Raw genomic sequence first — 20,867 nt, 5'->3', positions numbered from 1 at the left:
TTATCGATTAGGATAACTGACCACAATAAATCTTTTAAATATCTTATTTTCACTTCCCTATCCCTCTTTACATAAACAAGAAAACATTTTCAACATGCGTTTCATCAGTATTGAAACCTGTTGTAATTGACACTGTATCAGAGGTAGTAATTTAACTATTATTGTTCCACTTAGCTTCATTAGAAGTCCAAAATATAAATAAAAACTTATTGCTGAAAAAAATAACTGAAAAGTCAACACACATTTGGATTAACAAAGAATGTTTTTATTCATTAAATACAAAAAAAGTCCAGAAGAGCGATGACTAAAATAGATTAGAAAAGGCACAATAATTAAAAATCCACACTGTGCCATTAAAAATAAAACAGCTTCCTTTCATCTTCATCTTCTACTGTGGCTGAAAATAGATGGTGGTCTTCTCTGACATGGTTCCAATGCGTAATACTCAAGAGAGCCTCCTTCCCCGTGGCAGTTTTAATGGCTTGGCATGAGGAGCAGTGTTGAGGTCGACGTTTCCCTGTAGCATCAAAATGAAGGCTTGCCTGGGAATACAAAGATTAGATTTGGGATCCGAAAGGAAAGGGTGATGTGGGCCGGGGTGCACCCTTACCAAATGAGGGCGGTGGGTTCACAAGAAGGAGCAGACCTTCTGCGGCCTGAACGGGTTGGTGCTGGACGACACGCCAGTGAGCAGGGGGTCTTGCAAGGCGTTCTGCATGCAGAACTGCTGAAGGTCCGCAGCCGCTTGGGACACCTCAGGAGCAGAATGACAAAATCAATGTCGTCTTTTGAGCGTCAAAATTGGTTGCTTAGAGTAGGGGGTAATAAATACATTAATTTTAAAAAACATGCACACAATACCACCAAAATCAAAATAACTAATAGTGGTACCTTGACTAAAGTTTTGAGATACGAGCCGTCAATCGGCTAATTTAAAAAAAAAATAAAAAATTATTATATGAGAGGACTGTATAAAGGCAGCAAAGAACACATTTCATAACTAGAAGCCGTTTGGCAGATAGTAAAAAATATTCACAAAGAGTCTGCAAGCTGTTTATTTCCACTCCTAGTTGACATTTGTCAAACTAAATATAAAACTAAGAGAATTGCAAGTTTGAAAGAACCACACACCTTTGCCTTCAGAAATGCCATGAATCATATATCTTAATGAGGAAAAAAAAGATGCAATCTATTGAAATATAGAGAAATAGATCTTTACAAGCCACTTTTACAAAGGCTTTAAAATAATCGCATACAATCTCCACCAGCAATCCTATAAATCTTCATCTAACAAATAACTAAACAAATACAACTTCTTGACAACTTTTACAAAGTCCGACAGGATGAAATTCTTGAAACAAATATGTAAAATATTTTTTTTAAAAAGCCCAAAATACATAACTCACAAATGCTCATATATATATATGTTTTTTTTAATGTGGTACTTTTACGACGAATTAGCTGGAGTCCTTTCTTTTCTAGCTATTTCGCCCAAGTTGCATTAAAACACCAAGTATATGACTACAAAACCACGCAACCTCAATTAGATGCTCTATATTTGACCAGATATACCATTTTTTAAGTGAGCATTATCGGAGTTAAAGGCTTAACTTCCCCTTTTGGTGGAAACAACGCCCCGCTTGACTAACTTATGAGAGGCTAACGCTAGTGCTAGCACAACGAAGGTAACGGTCGAGACATTTTGCCCGGAAAACAGTCTAATTTGTTCGTTACCTTCACTCTGTTTATGCTCGCCTCAAAGCGTAGCTGCTGTACGACCTTTTTCATGGCCACGAGGTTGTTGGAACTCGACATTGTCGCTGTGCTTTTGGGCCAGTTAGGTGGGGGTGGGGGGGGGACTGCGAGCTTTGCTTTCTGGCTGGGCTTGGGATGGAGGAGACGAACCGAACAACGGCGATGACGACTTCCCGTTTGGTCTGACGGAAGCAGTGCGCGTTATGGACACTTGGGGGTGCTAGAAACAAACAAAAGAGCCTACAGTACATTTGAGAAAATTCCGTCGTCTCCTGAGCTAGATCTTTCTTAAGGATTATTGTCTCTGCAATACCTGCCCCACTCGTGGTGTAAAATCAAACAACCAAGTCAATATTTTGTGAGCCACCTTTTTCTGAAAATGCGACTGAGCCAAGCCGTTCTGCTCAACTCGGCCGAGCGAAGATCCAGCGCCACTCAAGGGATGGGCGGGTGTCCGCCTGCCAGACGACACAGAAGCACTATCATGTCAAAGCCAAAGGGTAAGCAGAGCTGCAATGTTGGCACAGATTAGCGTCAACAAAAATTGGCTTCTCGTGACTGCCATTGTTTGGCGAAGTTGTCGACGTGGGGGTGGGAGGTATTTTGGGCTTTTGCTCTCAGCGTGTGAGGGTGCAGAGCTACACCGTTTTTTGTTGTTGTATTTAAAGATCAACATTAACTTTTGAAAAGTGGCACTTACTTGATTGCTCAGATTTTGACACACGGTGGTGCAGGATACTTGTGGCGGTTGGGAGAAGAAGGAAAAAAAATAAAATGCACATATCCTTTAAAATGTCTATTAGTTTATTTACACAAACCAGCAGAAATTATACAATAAGTGTATTCATAATTAAATTAACCCTGATTGTACATTAACTTTGTAAACATTTAAGCAAAACAGGCTTTCAATTTAATAAAAAATAAAATAATAAAAAAAAAATAAAAAAAGCTATTTTCAAATCAGTACTTGTTAAAATTTTCTGACTTGATTTTAAAAGTCCTGATTTTTTTTAAAGTGCTTTCTTGTTCATTTGGAGGCTGTATGTAAAAAAATAAATAAAATAATAATAATAATAATAATTCAGTCACGTTGAAAGGAAGGAAGCATGTGGATGGAGTGTGTATTTTAAGTGCGGCCGTTCTCATCCTCCCCGAGAGAGAAGATACTCAAGTCTCCGCTGTAGACTCGATTTTTAGCCTTGACTCGAGAGTCTCTTTCGTCGTCAGTGGTGCTGCTGAGCTCTCGCCGGCGCCCTCGATTTGAACACCCGGAGGAACTGAAACGGTGTTAAAAGAATCGTTAGTTCGCATGGAAATAGTTTTGCATCCCAGCGGGCATCTTCTGGATTTTTCCTCTGCTGATAAATGACGAGTGTACCCGGAGTCTGGAATGAGGCGGAGTGTCCGGTAAAGTTCAGAAGTGGATGGCACTGTGGCACGTTGTGCAGGCGCGGTCTCAGGAGTGGAGAACGACGTGCAGTTTGAGGATTTGGACAGCTGGCTTTTTGCAGATGTCCTCGTCTCTGGCTCACTTCCTACAATGCAATTATAATCATTAATCACGTTTTAAACTAGCATGGCAGAGGGCAGACTTTAGCAAAAGCTTAAAAACTGTACGTAATATACAATTTAAATATATAAAAGCAATCCAGTACATTATTTGGAACCCCCACCAGCAATTAAACATCTTCATAACAAAATAAAAAATCTTAAAAAACTAAATGAATAAATAAAAGACAGAAGAGAAACACTTACTGATCGACAAGGTACTGTAACCATCTGTCGAGGAGCATCTACTACGGTTGGCGAAGGGCGTCATGTTTAAAAACTGACTTTTCAGCCAAGAGGCACGGTCCTCCTCGAAGGCCTTTTTCTGCAAGAGGGATTCAACCACAATTTAAAATCCTGACCATGTATTTGCAATGAGCCTTACATCAAAAGAGTGAAAGGGGAGCAATCGGCACACCTCTCGGCCGAGGCGGATGGCGGCTTCGGTGAAGTACTTTCTCTCCCTCTCAAAGTTCCTCTTCTGCTCCTCAAAGAGCCTCCACTCCTCCTTGAGCCGCTCCTTCTCCTCCAGGGTGTAGCAGCCGTTGAGCAGCTCGGCCGTCTCTTCGTCGAACGACGCGTTCAGTCGTTGCTGCAAAACGCACGGTGAGACATCACACATTTATTAAAATTGACATCTGGTTTTAGCACTGCTCATAATCATAATAATTATTGTATTGATTTTTTTAAAACGAGACTGACCTGGAGAAGTTGCTGCTGCGTGTGAATGAACTCTTTGCACTGCTGCACTTCGCGCCTCATGCTCTCCATCTCATTCTCGTGGGTTTCCCTCGGGATCACCTCCTTGTTGGACTCTTGATTTTGAACTTGGAGGGGGTAAAAACATCTAAAGCTGATGATTCAAAATTACAGTGCACCCGGCGAAGTTGAACGTTACAAAAGTGCGAGAGTTTAACCCAAATTGAAAAGTCACTTCTCAAGTCTGTTTTACTTTTTAAAAATATTTTATGATGGTTTGAGCTTTGAAGCCATGAGTTCTCTTAAACCTTATTCCCTATGGCGAATCCTATTTTGAATTTAGAATAACTTGGAAGTCAAGTAGCTTCACAAAACACATTGTGTTTGACTTTCAAGTCTCTATCAGTCATTGGCAGTGCATTGCATACCCTGGTGGTCCAACTTCTCCATGTGGCTCCTCAGTTTCCTCCACTGTTGCCGAATGCTGTTGGTCAGCTGCTCCCTCGCTTGGTCACATGACCGGTCCAGTATTTCCCTGCTGGAGTCGCCAGTCTTCTCCTCCCCGTCAGAATCCAACTGGGGGAAGATGAAAAAAATCTCAAAAGCTGGTTACGGTCATGGCTTGAGCAGGGTAAAGTACATAAAATACTGAGATTTAATTTAATTTAAGCATTTGTCCTCTCTTCCAATCACATTCATCAAAAGGCCCGATTGTGAAATGTCTCTAAAAGATTATCCTGAGCGATTATCCCTGTGATGTGGAGAGTGTCAAGAATGATTCCCTCGAGATTAGCTCGGAAAACAGTCGGGGCCAACAATCTTAAATGTTAAACCTGTTCAATATTTACAATGTAAATCCGTATTCATGTGCTCATCACAGAATTGGGCCAAGCCGCAGGCTCTGCGAATGGAAAACGAAACCCAATGATAGCCAATTCTGAAGCTTCCACTGTTGCCAGACAGTCTCCAATTATTTACCACAATAGAAATTGACGAGGGCAAGCGTTTGGCGCCAGACCTGCCGTTACCAGATAAGCCTCGCTTCTTAAACTGTATTTCTTCTTTGTATTTTTCGTCAGTCTGGAAGCCCTGTGACACTGCGATGTCTCTCACAGGTCAGTCTTTATTTCCTTGCCATGTGTGGGGACTCTCACATTATTTATTAAAAAAAAAAAAAAAAAAAAAAAAAATAATCAGTCCGGATGTTAAAAATAGGTAGGGTTATGCATGTAACTCTTTTGAGTTGATATTTTTGGGGCCCATCTACCATCTCCTGGCTGTCGTCAGCGCCGGCCCCTCTGCACGCCGGCTGGCGCGGACTTAGCATGTGAATCATCTCCTTTTTCATCTGCTGCAGGACCTTCTTCAGCTCTGCGTTCTCCAGCATCAGCGACCGCTGGCTGGCTTCATAATCACGCAACATGGACTTGTACATCTGCCCTTCGTGGCTGCACAAAGTAAATAAATATACATTTAATGTAACTGACTAACTCCGCTCCAGTCAAAATGTCACAAGATGGTTCCTTATGATACCTGGCTGTGACTTTGGTTGTCTTCCAGTGGCTCCTTTTACCGTCTGCTCGTCCAAGGCAATTTAGCATGTCAATGGCTAATTGGGACCCAAACAAAGTTCCAGTTAAGACTCCACTATCTTCACCTGAGCGTCGACTACAAATCATCTGATGTCGTTCAACCCTTAGTACTTACCCATTTTTTTATCTTTTCTGTCCACAAGTAGCTGACTGAGGCGTTCCTTGAGCTTCGCCGACTCTCTCTCTTTCCTCTTGGCATCATGGCTGTACTGCGACGCGCGGCTGGCGACTATACTCTGGAGCTTCTGAACCTACAGTTACAGCATTTGTCAGGATCACAGCGTGACCAATGAGAGCGCAGCAGGTCATCTACCTCTTCTTTCTCAGTCTTCAGGCAGCTTTGCAGAGTCTTGATTTTGAGTTGGAGCTGCCTCTCGGTCTCATGGAGACCCGATTTCTCCCGGATGGATAGTTCAAGCTGATCCTGGAGAAAAGCATGACAAATACTGTATAGCTCGACTGGTTCAAAGAATTGAGGTGGAACGTTCTTTAAATAGAGACCGAGGACCAGAGGGACCCATGCTGACACACTTACCCTAAGTCTTGAATTGCTCATTTGCATGTGGTCCAAGGTGCTGGACTTCTTGAGCTGCTCTCTTTCAAGCTCCTCCAAAGTGGCCACGGTGCGCCTGCGGATCTGCAGCAGCTCGAAGAAGGCGTTCAGAGCGGGCACCGCCCGCAGGTCGGCGCCCCCTGCAGAGCTCGCCTCCATCCATGAGGAGAGACCCAGGGAGGAGAGCTCCTGTGTGCGGAGGGAAATATTGGTCAAATCAAAACAATACAGACTCACTGGCCACATTATGAGGTTTTTAATGACAGCTAATACTGTTCTTTACATAGAAAATTTGTATTATTGGGTTTGTTTTGTAGTGGTGTACAACTGAATTACATCAGTGAATGAAGTGAGATAATTGCAGTTCTCTTTTTTTCCTGATGGGAATAGAGAAATGTTTACTTGTCTTAAAAAGCAACACAAAATGGACAACTGACATCATGAGTGCTTGCATACAAAAAAATTGGGTGTCTGAAGTGCCTGCGCATCCGTCAAACAAATTAACAACAAAGTAAATGATTTTTGTTGTATGCACATTTCTGAATGCGTCTGTGAGCAAGCAATTCAGAATTTTGCTGAATGTCCTTCTGTATAACCATAACCCCTCCACAGAGTTTCTCTGCCCACACCTTAGCAGCTCAGCTGGACTACACGGTGTGAAACCGATCATGTTAAGGCCAAAGTGTAGGCAGTTTTGCATTGATTTTTTTGTTAGATGGCGATTTGAGTTAGCTTCTGACACTGATTTACAAGATCCTTGGAGTATCGCATGTCACAGACGTGTTATTAAAAAACGTGGGAGCCGTTTTAAATTGTGAAAATAAAAGCGTGATATATCCCGTTACATCGCAGCTGCAGGGAATGAAATGGTTTGTAACCTTATTTAGCTACAGAGACGGGTCAAGATATGAGAAACAACTCCAAGTATGTATGTGACGCAGTTCAGTTCCACAGTACACTACAACAAACCAGAACAATTCATCCAGCTCTTGCAGTCGTACCTGATTGATGTAAGAGACGCACTGCGGGACGTTGTCATCTGTGCAAAATACCGTGGCCAGATTGAATGAGTTTCTGGATGAAGGCGGCAGTGACACAAGATTGTTGGGCCTCGACGGGGACATTGTTACATGCGATATACTGGAGATCTCATAGTTTCCTGATGGAAGAAATCCCAATATGGCATTAAATCTGGAACGCTCTCTGAACTGAAGTAGGCTGCTGCTCTAAATCCAGAGCAGAAATCTGGGTCACCCGCCAAACAAAAAAGGCAGCATTCAAAAGTGTTCAGAAGAGGAAAACTACCCATAGACGTGTCTCCTGGCATGGTTGTCCACCACTCTCCCATATCACCGACGCATGAGGACACAAGGATGCCAGGTCATGGGTTATCAGGCACAGAGGATTAGCGATCAGCCGGTGGATCACAAGCTCCCGCTGGGCGCTCTGCAATAGAGCGTGAGGCTGTCAGCTGGACCGGCTATGGATAATCTAGACGGAAAGCATAGCCCACGCCGGCTTAAACGGCAGATGCGCACCAGACAGGCTGGGATTGGGGTTTAAAGTGACACCTAAAAAAAAAAAAAAAAATGGTCATAGTCACAAAATGGCAGATGAATGGAAAATAGAGAGGTGGGGTAGTAAGAGAATCCATCCATTTTCTATAATGCTTATCCTCATTTAGGTCAAAGGTGAGCTGGAATCTACCTCAGATGAGTTTTGAGTGAGAAGGCGTGGTACACCAAGGACAGGTCGCCAGCCAATCGCAGGGCACATTTCGACAACCATGGCTCACATTCACACTTGGGGACAATTTTGTCTTCAATGACCCTAACATGCCTGTTTTGGAATGTGGGACGAAGCCAGAGCACCTGGAGTAAATCCACACAAGCACGGGAAGAACATGCAAACTCCACACAGGCGTGCTTGAGCCGAGATTCGAACCCAGAACCTCAAACCTGCATGGCAGATATGCTTACCACTAGAACACCGTGCTGCCAGAGTAAGAAAATATTCCTCCAATATATTTCTGTTTAGGGTAGTAATATTAGGATGCATTAAAACCCAAACCAGCTATCGACTCCTGTTTTTTTTTTTTTACTGCATAACTTGTGCGCACATGCCGTCCAGCGCGACGCGTTGAGGTACAATGGGAAAAAAACAATTCTTATCAAGCGGTTCCCCTCCACCACCTTGTAAAAAAAATTAAAATAATCAACAACAAGCAGACCTGTTATCGCCGCGTGGTATTTACTGTGGCATTGATTTTTACAACACAAAGGGTTAAGGTTTTAAGAGCGAAGGCGAAAATATGTTCCACTTTTATCTCCGGCTTGCAGCCGGGGTACACCCAAACGCAACGCACGCCAGCCTCACCTGGCGATAAAGATGACGTCAGCCATACTTCGACTTTAGTTTGCCAAGTCACACGACACCAAACATGTTTTTTTTTTTTTTTAAATGGCGTGTACACAGTGAAAATACCTTCAAGTATTTGAATTATGTAACGCAAAATCCTGGCATAGCTTCATAACTTCTTGTGTTCGGCGTGACAAGCCCAAGGTTAAGGCGGAGTCCCTTACAGTAAACTCGTGAGAAAAGCGCTCGTCAATTTAAAACTAACCATAAAAGTAAATATTTACACACTGACACAACTGAATGAACAACAGTCATATTTTAAACGAAAATAAAGCAAAAATGTCACACAAACAATTGTACCTACCTCTGCAGCGGCGTAAAATGGGTCAACAAGTGGGGGGGGGGGGGGGAAGTAACTCAATTTTACTTTTAAACAAAAATAACAACGGACTAAGCCGTATTTGTTCGTTAAATAATTAACACGACAGCAAATATTCGTCTGAAAGGAGGGAGAACTGAGCAGGGATAAACCGCAGTAATGTTTTTTCAAGTCTCGAGACAGATCGCTCCGAGCCAAACGCTAATGCTATTGGAGGAAGTGTTGCCAGGCGACCAGTGCGCCAGCCGCTCATTGGCTAAGACGAATACGTAAGTGAGAAACCCCATCAGGTGCAACGCAATGAAAAGTATGGATACCTCGCATAGAGAGAGAGAGAAAAAAAATAAACCTCTTTAGATAAGTTAAAGCCATCATATTACAGTAAAAAGGTTATTTTTCGAACATTGTAAGTATTAAGTATAAATAAGACTATTTAAACAAAAAGGTTGTATTGTAAATGAGGAGTGACGTCACGATTCTGTTGAGATGGCGGAAGTAACTTGGACACTGAACTCACCGCACTGCGGTGGCTTTGCGCAGTTTTTCCCATATTAAAAGTGGAATTTCTGCAAAAAATGTTTGTTCTGTGGCAGTAAGCTGTTCCACTCGTCCTGGTTGAGACGTACGGATGCATCGTTTCCTGAGACATTCAAAAAAAAGACGGCATTTTCTTATAAAAACTCAAATAAAGTTACTATTTTTTTGTTTTGTTTTGTTTTTAAGCGTGAGGTAAATTGTTACTTAACGCAAAGTAGTAGCTAGTCGCTGTCAAATATTGCTCACCTTCAATTGTTATAGATTGTTTTAGCATGTTAATAATTAAATGGTACTGGACACTAAAGTTTATTCAAACCAAGTACAGCAAGTAAAGCAGTGGCGTGCAAAGGGGGGGGGGGCGAGCGGTGTCTCTGGGCATCCATCTGGGTGGGGTGGGGGTGGGGGGGGGATTGAGGCATCCAAACTCCTAATGACAATTACTTTTTGAGGAGGAAAAACTTCCATTAGCACCCCCCAAATCCCCCTTGTCGACGATTGGTTTTCGACCCACCATCTCCGTTTGATGCTCATGAATATGCTTACGCCTCAACTTATGTGCCACCATTTTGTGTTTTAGATGTGCGCTTACTTGAAGCGCATGACAGCATTGGAATCATGGCGACGGGAAGCAATAGTTCCAACGGACACAAAGACACACATTGATGACAACCTCAAGGGCAAAGCACCACGAGCAGCATGGCGGCCTGTTTAAAAAAAATAAATAAAATAGCTCAACAGTGATATGACATCGTGATTTCCAAGGAATGTTCCAGAACTGATCGTATGAAAAATGTAAAAAAAAAAAAAAAGTGCCGAGATTTAGAGAACTGAACATGGAATTGAAGAAGCGTTGTAGTCTAGTGTGAGGGGGGGGGGGGGGGGGGGAAATGACGTTCTTCATATAGACAGTGCATTTCCTTATGCACACAGTTTAATTCCAAAATAGATTGACCATGACAATGAGCAATGAGCAGTCAGATCTTCTTTCTGCATCCACAGCAACAGCAAGCCAAGAGGCTGCAGGAAAAAGGCTCCTCGTCAGTTTGGTAGCATCCGGACTCGGGCTCGTCCCTGCACTCTGCTATGAAAGCCTGGAGCTGGGACACCGGCACTTTTTCTTGCTGGTGATGCTGCAGTGGAACCAATTTGAAACCAGGTTAAGGAAAACATCACCTGTCCAGTTACTGAAGGCTCTATGATGACCAAAGTTTGTGCCTGTGACTGATTAATTTACTTTGCTAGTATTTTGAAATCAGAACAACACGGAAGTCAACCGACTTTAGAGGGTGCGCTCTGTGGCGACAAATTCTACGGCCTGACCTTGATGGTCTCGTAGGTGTCCGTGATGAGCGCGATGAAGAGGCTGAGCACCATGTAGATGAAGAGGGAGATGAAGGAGTAGAGGTAGAGGCGGCTGAACAGCCACACCATGTAGCCGTTGTCGCGCATCTTCATGAAGGTGGCGTACATGTCATCGCCATTGACCAGCGAGAAGAGGCACTCGGTCACCTTGTCCAGCGTTCGGAACTGGGAGAAGGCGTTAGATTGATTAGTGATTTCTTTCCCTTTTGTTGTTTTGTGTTGTAGTTCTTTTTTTTCTGCTATGAATGTCTTTCTATAACTGTAAAAATATTTTCATTTTAAAATATTGCACTGTAGTGATTGATTAATTTAGTGTTTACATTTTTTAATAATTATTTTACAATTGATGTTTATGTTTAATATGCTGTATTTTTTTAAAATGGTCACTGTAGTAAAAATTAGATTTTTCTTTCAATATTGACAAATTTTTTCATGTACGTATTTTTTGTCATTTTGTTACACTGTTGTAGTCATTTATAGTGATAGTCTTTTTCCACCTGTTTTAATCGTTATTTTACTATTAGCAATTCTTACATATTTTGTAAGCATTTGATTTTTAAAAAATATATATTTTAGTCATGGGAATTTCTAAAATAATTAGAATGTTTTTTATGATTATTTTACTATTGACATTTTCTTAGTTCGATTTGTAGTTGTTGGGTGATTTTTTTTTGTTGTTAACATGACTTGAGCCTAAAACTACTTTTTCTACTTTATATTATCCCATAGTGTGGACGCCGTGTTGCACTATGCTGCCTGTCACAGGTCAATGTTGGTACTACGACAGACATCTGGTTTAGGGAAGGTAGACTCGTTTTGTCAGTGCATATTTGTATGTGTGGGGTGTGCTGTGTTGGTCATCTTTAGTGCACCATCTACGAAAAGAACAGAAAAACAGTTTTTTTTCCCCCTCTTCATGTGTGGGGTCTCTTGTTGGTTAAAAATCAGCATGCGTGTAATCTACATAAGTGAAGTGATGTGAGGACATACTTTGTCGTGGTATGGCCCGAGCACAATCCAGCCACAGAAACAGTAGCCGAGGTAAATCATGGCTGCACAACAGCAGAATCGGATCACGTTTGGGAAGGCTGCTCTCAAAGTCAAGATCAGGATCTGTTCCAAAAAAAAAAAAAACAACAAGAACAGTTTTCACTTTTTCTTGACACGTGATTGCATTTTGCCCAAACTGGAACGCTCTTACATTGTATTTCTTGAAGAAACCGAGGTACCGAATCACGCCCACCCACACCAGCATGGTCGCAATGCCCAGCAAGATACTGCACTCGTCGTAGCTCGTCATGAACTGCAAAAAAGGACATCTCCATCAACAGAGGAAGCATTTCTGGATCTACACCTTTAGTTAATTTTTTTCCTTGGTCCATGCCCCACCCATCCACAGAGTGTTTGTAAAAATCAATTTAGTGATTTCTTAGCAGTCTTGCAAACTAACAAAGAAATGGCTGAAAGCGATAACACGCCTTTGTCTGTATTCCGATCTTGAAAGTCGAGCCGGCGATGGTCAGAGTGTCGCTGATGATGATGAGGATGCACCAGCCGTTCACAAACTCCATGCGGTCAGACATGGTCACAATTTTGTTGTAGTAGGCGTGAAAGAATGTGTTGAACTCCTGCTGGTAATACATAAAATCAACAGAAAAATGATATGATGATGATTTAGGGGAGTAAACAACAGGTATTATGTCTATCTGGGTAAGGATCGGCACGAAAACATTAATGAAAACAACAATAGAACTGTGGACTACTGAAAAGTGTAAATAAATCATGGCCAGTGTTTTATTTACTCACAAACTGCAGCTGGATGCCGTTGATAACAGAACGCAAGCAGAGAACCAGGGAAGCGAAGCAGGCGAGGATGACCACGGAATCGAAGGAGAGCAGGAGGTAATCGTTTTTCCCGGCTATAAACACAAACTTTCGGGTTACCGCTAGCTGTTAACTGTGTTGAATTTCACAGCAAAATGCATTTTTGATCTTACAAGTGCCCTCCACATTCCAATCCCTGCATTCGTTGATGGTGACGTCGTTTTCAACCGCCACCTGGATATTTCCGCTGTGAGCGTGGTTATCAAACATGATCTGTCGTAAAAAGCAAAGAGAGCGAGTCGGTGGCATTTTGTTCGATATTCTACAATGGCGTCGGTGGGAACTGACCACCACGCGGAAGACGTAACAGTCGGGAAGCTCGTGGTGCCTGACGGTCTGCAGATTGATGGTTTTCAGCGTAAAGTAAACGTTGACTGACAGCAGCCTGGACACAAAGAACACCTGAGTAGGCCGGCTAATTAACACGCTTAAAGGCAGACATTATCAACTCAATCACCTCCTGAAGTCCAAAGAAAAGTTCAGGGGCGTCGCCAGACTGCCGTTGTCCAGTGACAGCACGGGGTAGATGGAAAAGCAATCTGAGGATGACATTATGATATTAGCAGCATTTGTTCCTCTGATAAACAACAGCTTCCTCTTTTTGCGGAAGCCACACTTTAATCCACTTTGTGATTATTTTCCACTGGTGCAATGACTCACATTCCATAAATAAAAAATAAACATGACAGGATCCAGTATTCTATGTTATTTTTTAAAGCGAAACCAGCCTTATAGCACTCAATTCATGTTTTTTTTTTTTAACAATAGTAGCACCATCGCGCAACAGATTTAAACTCGATCAATGACAAAATGTCCGTTCTTCTTGGGCACTAGGTAGTAGCCCGTGGGCTTGTAACAAAAATATCTCGCCAGTGATGGGATATTGTGATTTCCTAGGAACGTTGTGGAAGTGATCATTTGAAAATGTAAACACTTGCAGGGATTCATTGAAATTAAGTGTTAGTCTTTTGACACTTAATTGCTGCGCCACCTCTCTACGGATACAATTTCAATGGAGAACACAATGAGTGTCTCTTTAACTACGGGTAAACTATTCCATTTTTTAGAAGAAGCACTTACTGAGACTGCTATGATATGTTGGAATGTATTTTAACTAGCCATACAGGATACATGACTGTAGATTGTATCGTATCGTAAAGTCTCTGTAACGTGAAAATAAGTCTTTTAAATTTAAGACAGCAGAAAGGAGTGCTGATGACAACGCTGCCAAGTTTGAATGATTGAAAAAAAAAAAAATAATAAAATAAATGATGCTTCAAAACTGTGAAAAATCAAACTGTTGTTTCTGCTCTCAAATGCTCTGTCCAGATGCTGGCTGTCATGTCTGACCACCCCCCTCGCTCTCCAACCTTTCTCTGCATGATGTGCGCACACTCACGGGTGACAACGAGGCACTCTAAAGCAGCCACACTAGGGGATTATCCGAAGGGAAGATGCATTTTCAGGCTGCGGGCATTAACATTAATGCGGATGAGGGCGCACAAGTTCTAAATTAGTGGCGGAAGGACGACTCATGGTGGGACCCAAGGGCAAATTAGGCCCCATTTCAGCCACGCCCAAAATAATCAGGAAAACTGAAAAGGTAAAAAACAGTTTAACGCTATACTGCATATCCACAATTGAGTACTATATCACTCTTAGTCTTTGATTGTTTTCAGCAATTATCTTGTATAATATATTTAGAAACAAATCCCTGAGTTCAGTTTACAGGGCCTTTAAAGGGAAGAAATGGACTCTTATTGTACAACCTTTTTTGATACAGCGTGTAAGAGAATTCTGTTACCTGTGTCAATGTGTGGATCGATGTAAAAGGTCTCGTTTCCAGGGTCAATGTTGCTGTTTCTGTAAAACTCTTGGCAGACCATCAGAGGCGTGTACTCACCATCAGTCCTCTCGTAAGCCAGATTTCCGACTGTCAGGTTTTGGAGATTGATGTACTGCAAGGAGAGGGTAACGACAAAAAACTGAAATGTTGCCACTACACGTTCTAATTTGGTTTTGTCTAATTTACCCTATCGATGATGTAGGAGATGTGGTCGTACACGTCCGTTTTCGTGTGCAAAACGTGCCCTCCCTGACGGTGGTCCTTGTATCCTTTGAGGAAGAGGTATCGGAACGTCATCAGATTTTCCTCTTTGAAGGTGACCATCATCTCGTTGCTCAGTCCAAACGAGACCAGCTGAAAAAGAAACAAATAATAAGAATAAAAAACACATCCATGATTATGATGATGAAATGTTGTGTGCTTCATTATAAGCATTACGGATGCTATACCTGGGCGGTGATGAGGACGATTTTTAATATTTGAAGCATCAACTTCCACGGCTTGCGGCCCCGGGCTTTGTACTTCTGGCATGGGTTCATGAAGAAGTACTTGAGCCTGCGCCTCAGGTCCTCCACCACCCTGGGGTCCATGTTGGGTGTGCGAAGGCTCCATCTGCAGCAGCTGTTGGGCCTTCTCTCTTCCGAGCGGGAACCCAAAAGGGGCTCCGACTCCTCCATGGCACCGAGCAGTCACTGAGAAAGCTTCAATATGCATCCAGTCAGCGAGGAGCTCCATCATTCCAATCATTCTGATCTCAATCAAACTGGTTTTCCTACATGAACTTTTACCAGCTTTTAGAAAACACCAATTTTGCTTAAACAACAGCTTTTTCCAATTTAAATTCAAAGCACATTTTAATTAAGCTTCATAGTTTTGTGTTGCACAGCATGACAATAAATTTTTTTAAAAAAGTGAATCAAAAACATTAAATCTGACTATAATGTCATTCGGAGTACTGATATTAACCATGTTGCCTTATTATACTACTAGAAGTCATGGTAAATAAATGTAACATATAATACAATAACAATGTAACAGATGTTGTATAGCATAATAATATTTTAAATAATACATTTAAAATCACACACTGACAGTCATCTGGACTGCTGATATTCAACAATTTGCTTAACAGAAGTGGGGTACATTCCCAATACAACTAGTAACAATAAAATAGGACTTACCAATCGAAAGTGGCTGTGCATTGATGAGGCAGCTTTCAGTACACAAGTAGAGTACACTGTAAGAACCACGACGGTGACACTCGTGTGTCTGTGTCATGTTCAGATTTTCCAGTTATGGAATTTCCAAACAACATTTAAAAAAAAAAAAAAAAAAAAACGACAAAAAAATGGATTTGTGTTTGGCTAGCTACACCATGGGTGGGCCAACTTTTGTGCTCAAGGGCCACATTTGATTTTCAAAACGGACTGATTGGTTAGGTCAATCATGGTTTAAAAATTACATTTGTATGTAAAGTACACTATGTTCTTTACTTTAATAAAATAATAAGACACATATCTTATTCATAATTACAGTATTTTATTACAATTAACCCCATTCGATAAAATAAAAAATGTCAAATATATATGTAAAATGTATTTAACTCATATTTCATGTTTCATATAAATCAATTTACTGTTTTTAATTAGATGAATGAATATAAAAAATACATTTTCATTGACAAATTTTAGCAACAAACTGCTAAGGAGGACAAGCGTAATAAAAAGTGGATTGATGGATGAATGCCTAGAAACTGAGCATTATTTTTTCATAAATTTGGGATACAGCTCTTGCATTATTATGTTTCACTGCAATGTGTCTTTTGTGTACAAACATAAATCTGCAAACGAGTACAGAGAACATATTTGTCATTTTAAAAATCAGATAATAGACATTAGTAACTTCAACGTGATTACAGTGTATACCACAGTTTCGGTATTTTTGGGGAATTTCACAGGTGTCATTGAATACACAAGAGATGAAGCTATTGCTTGTGCATGTTTTGGTGTACAGTGTAGTCACTGTATTATGCAGTTTATACTGTAATAAAAAGCAGCAAAACATCTAGTTAGTGGGTGTGTCATGTACCTGATTGTCCCTTTAATGCAAACATAGTATTCTAGTAAAAGTTGCTCCGATGTGACGCGGGAGTGAGACATCGCGAGCGTAGGGATTGGAAGTTGGGATCCGCTCCGCTGTTGGTGGACCCCGGTGACACCGCTTCTATGTTGGAGGGCGACTCCACCAGCTGCTCCTCCTCATCCTCGGGCAGAGCGGGAGCTCCCGGGTCTCCCGGCTTGGGGAGGCTGGAGGAGGAGGCCACAGACGTCAGACCGCCGCCGTTCGGCAGCGACGGCGCGCTGGGGCGGGAGTGGACTTCCAAAGTGGAGGGGCTTCGTTGTCTGTCCGGATAGAACAGCATGGTGGAGTTGTTTGAAAATGTACCGGAGAGCTCATGGATGGTACATGGAGGGGTGAGGTTGTTCTTGGGCGAGGAACTAGAAGCTCCGGCTGCAGAAGAACAAGAGACATAAACAGGTGCAGCTCATCCGTCCATCCATCCATCCATTCTCTGAGCCGCTCATCCTCACAAGGGTCGCGGGAGTGCTGGAGCCTGTCCCAGCAATCATCGGGCAGGAGGCGGGGTACACCCTGAACTGGTTGCCAGCCAATCGCAGGGCACATAGAAACAAACAACCATTCGCACTCACATTCACACCTACGGACAATTTAGAGTCTTCAATTAACCTACCGTGCACATTTTTGGGATGTGGGAGGAAACCAGAGTGGCCGGAGAAAACCCACACAGGCACGGGGAGAACATGCAAACTCCACACAGGCGAGGCCGGGAATTGAACCCCGGTCCTCAGAACTGTGAGGCTGACGCTCTAACCAGTCGTCCACCGTGCCGCTACGGTGCAGCTCATTAAATTTTAATATTGCATATTATAAACTTAAAAGAAAAACATTTAAAAAAAAAAAAAAAAAAAAAAAAAAACTGTAGTGATGATTACAGTTTACAAATAACAGAAATACAAATAGCAAATGTAAGATTACAATATTATCTCAAACAATCAAAATGATTTTTAATATAGATCTTTGATTTTTAATATAGCAATATCTGTGGCTGCACAAGGGTGGAATTTCGGGGGGTTGATAATGATCCCCCCGCCCAGAAAAAATGCTACGTGAAATGGTTTTCTATTGGCATCGTGACATGTAAAGCGCTGGCATTTGTATGGAGAATTGCGCCCCCTTGTGGAGTTGGCCTCTGTAGAAAAAATGCATGACGGTTGGTGTCATTCTTTGGCACTGATGGGAAATGTAGCTATTTATCGTAATCATAAGGGGGGGGGGGGCAACACAGGGCACCATTCAAGCTAGGACCGCCACTGCTTGGCCTGGTGAAACATAGTTTGTGCTTAATTAATGTGTCACAGTGAGATGAACGAGTTATTACTTTTCCAAACACAAAAATATATTGGATCCAATTGTTGGTCTTTTTCAGCAGAGAAATGATAAAATGTTATTTCTAATAGTAACTGGATTTTCTAGTTAATATGGGCGGCACGGTGGACGACTGGTTAGCGCATCTGCCTCCTGTTTCCTTCCACATCCCAAAAACATGCATGGTAGGTTGATTGAAGACTCTAAATTGCCCATAGGTGTGAATGTGTGCGCGAATGGTTGTTAGATTATATGTGCCCTGCGATTGGCTGGCTACCAGTTCTGGGTGTACCCCGCCACAACAACAAAATGTGCGTCCACTTATAATTATTGTTTGTGAAACTTTGCGATGGCAGCTTCATCACTCAATACATTTTTAACTCAATCAGGAACAAGATGTGCATCTTGTTATGGTTCTCAGGTCATCGAATCAATTGCAACTGGACTGTTGTGTTTGTCTTAGATGTTTCACCTCTCATCCGAGCAGACTTCATCAGTTCACGCAACAATGAACAAGGCTTAGTTAGGACGCACTAGCCAGTGTTATGAAGCCTGCTCAGGTGAGAGGCGAAACGTCTTCCAAGGCAAACAGAACAGCGCGGTTGCAATCGATTCAATGCCCCGAGAACAAAACCTGTCTGAATCATAATATTCACAAGCATCCTGTTAGGGTGTGTTGCTTCTTTTCTGAGCCCAGAAATTTAATGGATCCAAACTGTCGGATTGTATTTCATCTGTGCGTTTACGTAGCACTCGCATGGGCAGGTATCTGCTACGTATCAGAATTTAGAAGAGACCTAGTTCTGATAAGAAGAGATCTGATTCTATGCATTTTGTTCTATTTACGCTGCCATGACGCATACCCTTATTTTGCTACTTAATAGCCCCCCAAAAAACACACAACATTGGAAATTGTGTCAAATAAACCATGTCATGTAAATTCAGCTTTCAAAACTTGGGACTTAAGATGTGGCCTCCAAACCTCTGAGAGACTCCAGCTTCTCATTCTTGGCCTTCTGCACTTCGTCTGTGATCTTGTGGATGACGAAGTTTTGCGAGCGCAGCTCCCGGATGGAGTCAACCAGAACGTCGAGGCCGCGGGGGTTCTCGGTGAGGATGTCCAGTAGCCACCCCGTCCTGTTGGTCTGCGTGCTCTTGCTGTTGATCTCCTCTGCGTCGTCCCGGGTCAAGATGCGGCGGGAGCGCAGGTAGTCCAGATGGCACCGTGCCCGGATCTTCTCGCAGAGGTAGTGCCGCATGCGAGTCAGGACCTGGCAGACCATGTTGGGAGAGCTCATTATTTTTAAAATTAGCAAAAATAATGTCCAGTTTTGGACCCCGGTATTGGGTCCAAGAACCCTATACAGGAGAGGCATTTTTTCAAGGATCCCCTCTTCCCCATGTGCATCCCTCAATAACATGGGAAATGTTTTTTTAAAAAAAAAAGAAAACATCGAGAGCAGCCAGATGAGGTGTCTTAGTGTGATGGTCTGGGGCTGCTATGCTTCTTCAGGACCTCGACGACTTACTGTGATGGATGAAACCATGAATTCTGCTGTTAAGCAACGGCTTAAACAAAGAAAAAAAAGGTTTTGCGCTGACCCTAGTCAAAGTCCGGACTTGAATCCGATTGAAATGCTGCGGCATGGACTTAAAAAGGCCGTTCATGCTCGAACACCCTCCAATGTTGATGAAATAAAACAATTCTGCAAGGGAGAGTAGGCCAAAATATCTCCACAGAAATGCAAAAGACTCAGTGCCAGTTATTGAAAACACTTGACTTCATTTGCTGCTGCTGAGGGTGGCCCAACCTGTATTAGGTTTATTAATTACATTTTCCTACATTTTTTCTCCTTAGTAAATAAAATCACCATTTAAAAACTGCATTTTATGTCAACTTGGGTTATCTTTGTCTGTTATTTCCATTTGTTTGATGATATTATACATTGAAGTGCAGAATTTATGCAACAACAACAGCAAAAAAAAAATGGAATTTATGAAGGGGTAAAGTACTTTTTCAGGGATCTGTAATTGCAAAATGTTTTGACTATATTACTAAACTATATTTTGAGAACCTCTACCTACTACATTTGGCAACCCAGTACTGTATTTTTATTTTTATTTGTGGTGGGACACACTGCAACACACAGAAAACTGTTTCCATTGTTTTGGTTAGCTTAATTAGTTTAAGGTATACACCACACAACACCTATATGACAGCGTTAGTCACAACTAACTAAGCTTCATTAAACTGTAAGTAATGCAGATATTAGCATGTATAGCCCTCGTATTAGCTCTATAGGTGTACCTAATGTTATGGCGTTTACATAATCTGGCCTCGGTGGGGATTGTCGCGGTTTGGTACGTTTCATGTTCAAATACAAACACGGCGGCTATTTTCACTGTCTTTCGGTTAATGCTCAGGTTGACGTAGACGTTTCGGGAGTGAGCCTGGTGTACTCACATCTCTTTTAATCTCCGCCATCTCATCTTCGTTGAGTTGAGGAACATCCATCCTCGGAAAAAAACAAACAAACAAACAAACAAATCCAGGTGTTCCGGTAAAAGCGAATGGTCGCTAAACTAACTTCAGCATTAAGGTATTACGCCAAAAGATTACTTTCGAGTTTTTAGTTGATATATCGTGGTAAATCTTGAGTATTCATTGATATTTTTGTGTTTCAGTATACGACGAGTGGGAAGAAAAGGTCGTACTTCCTGATTGGTAAAATTGACGTCATCACGAGGCCAGAAATCCAACGACGACGTCACTCAAAAGTTAGATGTGATGCAATAGCCTCAGTCGGCCACAGGATGTCGCTGTTAATCACTTATTTTCCGCAGACACTGAAAATTGGGTTAGTTCCTCGTTGGAAGCCGTTATTGCACTTTATCTAACTTTAATTC

The 20,867-nt window shown here is 42.1% G+C and overlaps 4 protein-coding genes across 8 annotated transcripts; all 4 read right to left on the bottom strand.

Annotated features, from left to right (window-relative positions):
* Nucleotides 1-249: 249 nt before the first annotated feature.
* LOC133411998 (guanine nucleotide-binding protein G(I)/G(S)/G(O) subunit gamma-5-like) lies at nt 250-1,900 on the bottom strand. Its single transcript, XM_061694938.1, has 3 exons — nt 1,735-1,900; nt 611-754; nt 250-542 (listed from the first exon to the last, which is right to left on the bottom strand). The coding sequence occupies exons 1-2, from the start codon at nt 1,813-1,815 to the stop codon at nt 629-631; spliced, it is 207 nt and encodes a 68-aa protein (XP_061550922.1). The 5' UTR covers nt 1,816-1,900; the 3' UTR covers nt 250-542; nt 611-628.
* Nucleotides 1,901-2,541: 641 nt separating this feature from the next.
* Nucleotides 2,542-9,072, bottom strand: ssx2ipa (synovial sarcoma, X breakpoint 2 interacting protein a). The gene is made up of 14 exons (XM_061694936.1): nt 8,870-9,072; nt 7,453-7,718; nt 7,149-7,306; nt 6,130-6,336; nt 5,908-6,018; nt 5,710-5,845; nt 5,536-5,611; nt 5,270-5,450; nt 4,431-4,578; nt 4,006-4,130; nt 3,722-3,895; nt 3,511-3,628; nt 3,134-3,290; nt 2,542-3,032 (listed from the first exon to the last, which is right to left on the bottom strand). Exons 2-14 carry the CDS (start codon nt 7,493-7,495, stop codon nt 2,882-2,884), a joined length of 1,785 nt encoding a protein of 594 aa, XP_061550920.1. The 5' UTR covers nt 7,496-7,718; nt 8,870-9,072; the 3' UTR covers nt 2,542-2,881.
* A 1,251-nt stretch (nt 9,073-10,323) lies between these two features.
* On the bottom strand, nt 10,324-15,781 carry mcoln3a (mucolipin TRP cation channel 3a). 5 transcript variants are annotated; one of them, XM_061694000.1, is made up of 13 exons: nt 15,695-15,781; nt 14,963-15,214; nt 14,700-14,867; nt 14,472-14,625; nt 13,125-13,206; nt 12,956-13,052; nt 12,781-12,880; nt 12,590-12,702; nt 12,262-12,411; nt 11,985-12,086; nt 11,774-11,896; nt 10,742-10,948; nt 10,324-10,551 (listed from the first exon to the last, which is right to left on the bottom strand). In XM_061694000.1, exons 2-13 carry the CDS (start codon nt 15,188-15,190, stop codon nt 10,396-10,398), a joined length of 1,680 nt encoding a protein of 559 aa, XP_061549984.1. In that variant the 5' UTR covers nt 15,191-15,214; nt 15,695-15,781; the 3' UTR covers nt 10,324-10,395. The 5 variants fall into 5 exon arrangements, with proteins under 5 accessions (XP_061549984.1, XP_061549982.1, XP_061549983.1 ...); XM_061693998.1 differs by having other exon boundaries at nt 12,262-12,414; nt 12,781-13,052; XM_061693999.1 differs by having other exon boundaries at nt 12,781-13,052.
* A 359-nt stretch (nt 15,782-16,140) lies between these two features.
* bcl10 (BCL10 immune signaling adaptor) lies at nt 16,141-20,691 on the bottom strand. The gene is made up of 3 exons (XM_061694437.1): nt 20,425-20,691; nt 18,943-19,231; nt 16,141-17,024 (listed from the first exon to the last, which is right to left on the bottom strand). The coding sequence occupies exons 1-3, from the start codon at nt 20,473-20,475 to the stop codon at nt 16,633-16,635; spliced, it is 732 nt and encodes a 243-aa protein (XP_061550421.1). The 5' UTR covers nt 20,476-20,691; the 3' UTR covers nt 16,141-16,632.
* Nucleotides 20,692-20,867: the final 176 nt, after the last annotated feature.

The sequence above is a fragment of the Phycodurus eques genome, chromosome 13, assembly GCF_024500275.1.
Source record: "Phycodurus eques isolate BA_2022a chromosome 13, UOR_Pequ_1.1, whole genome shotgun sequence".
In the NCBI taxonomy this organism is placed as follows: domain Eukaryota; kingdom Metazoa; phylum Chordata; class Actinopteri; order Syngnathiformes; family Syngnathidae; genus Phycodurus; species Phycodurus eques.
The sequence above is the reverse complement of the archived record's forward strand: the minus strand, read 5'-3'. Positions and strand labels throughout refer to the sequence as shown.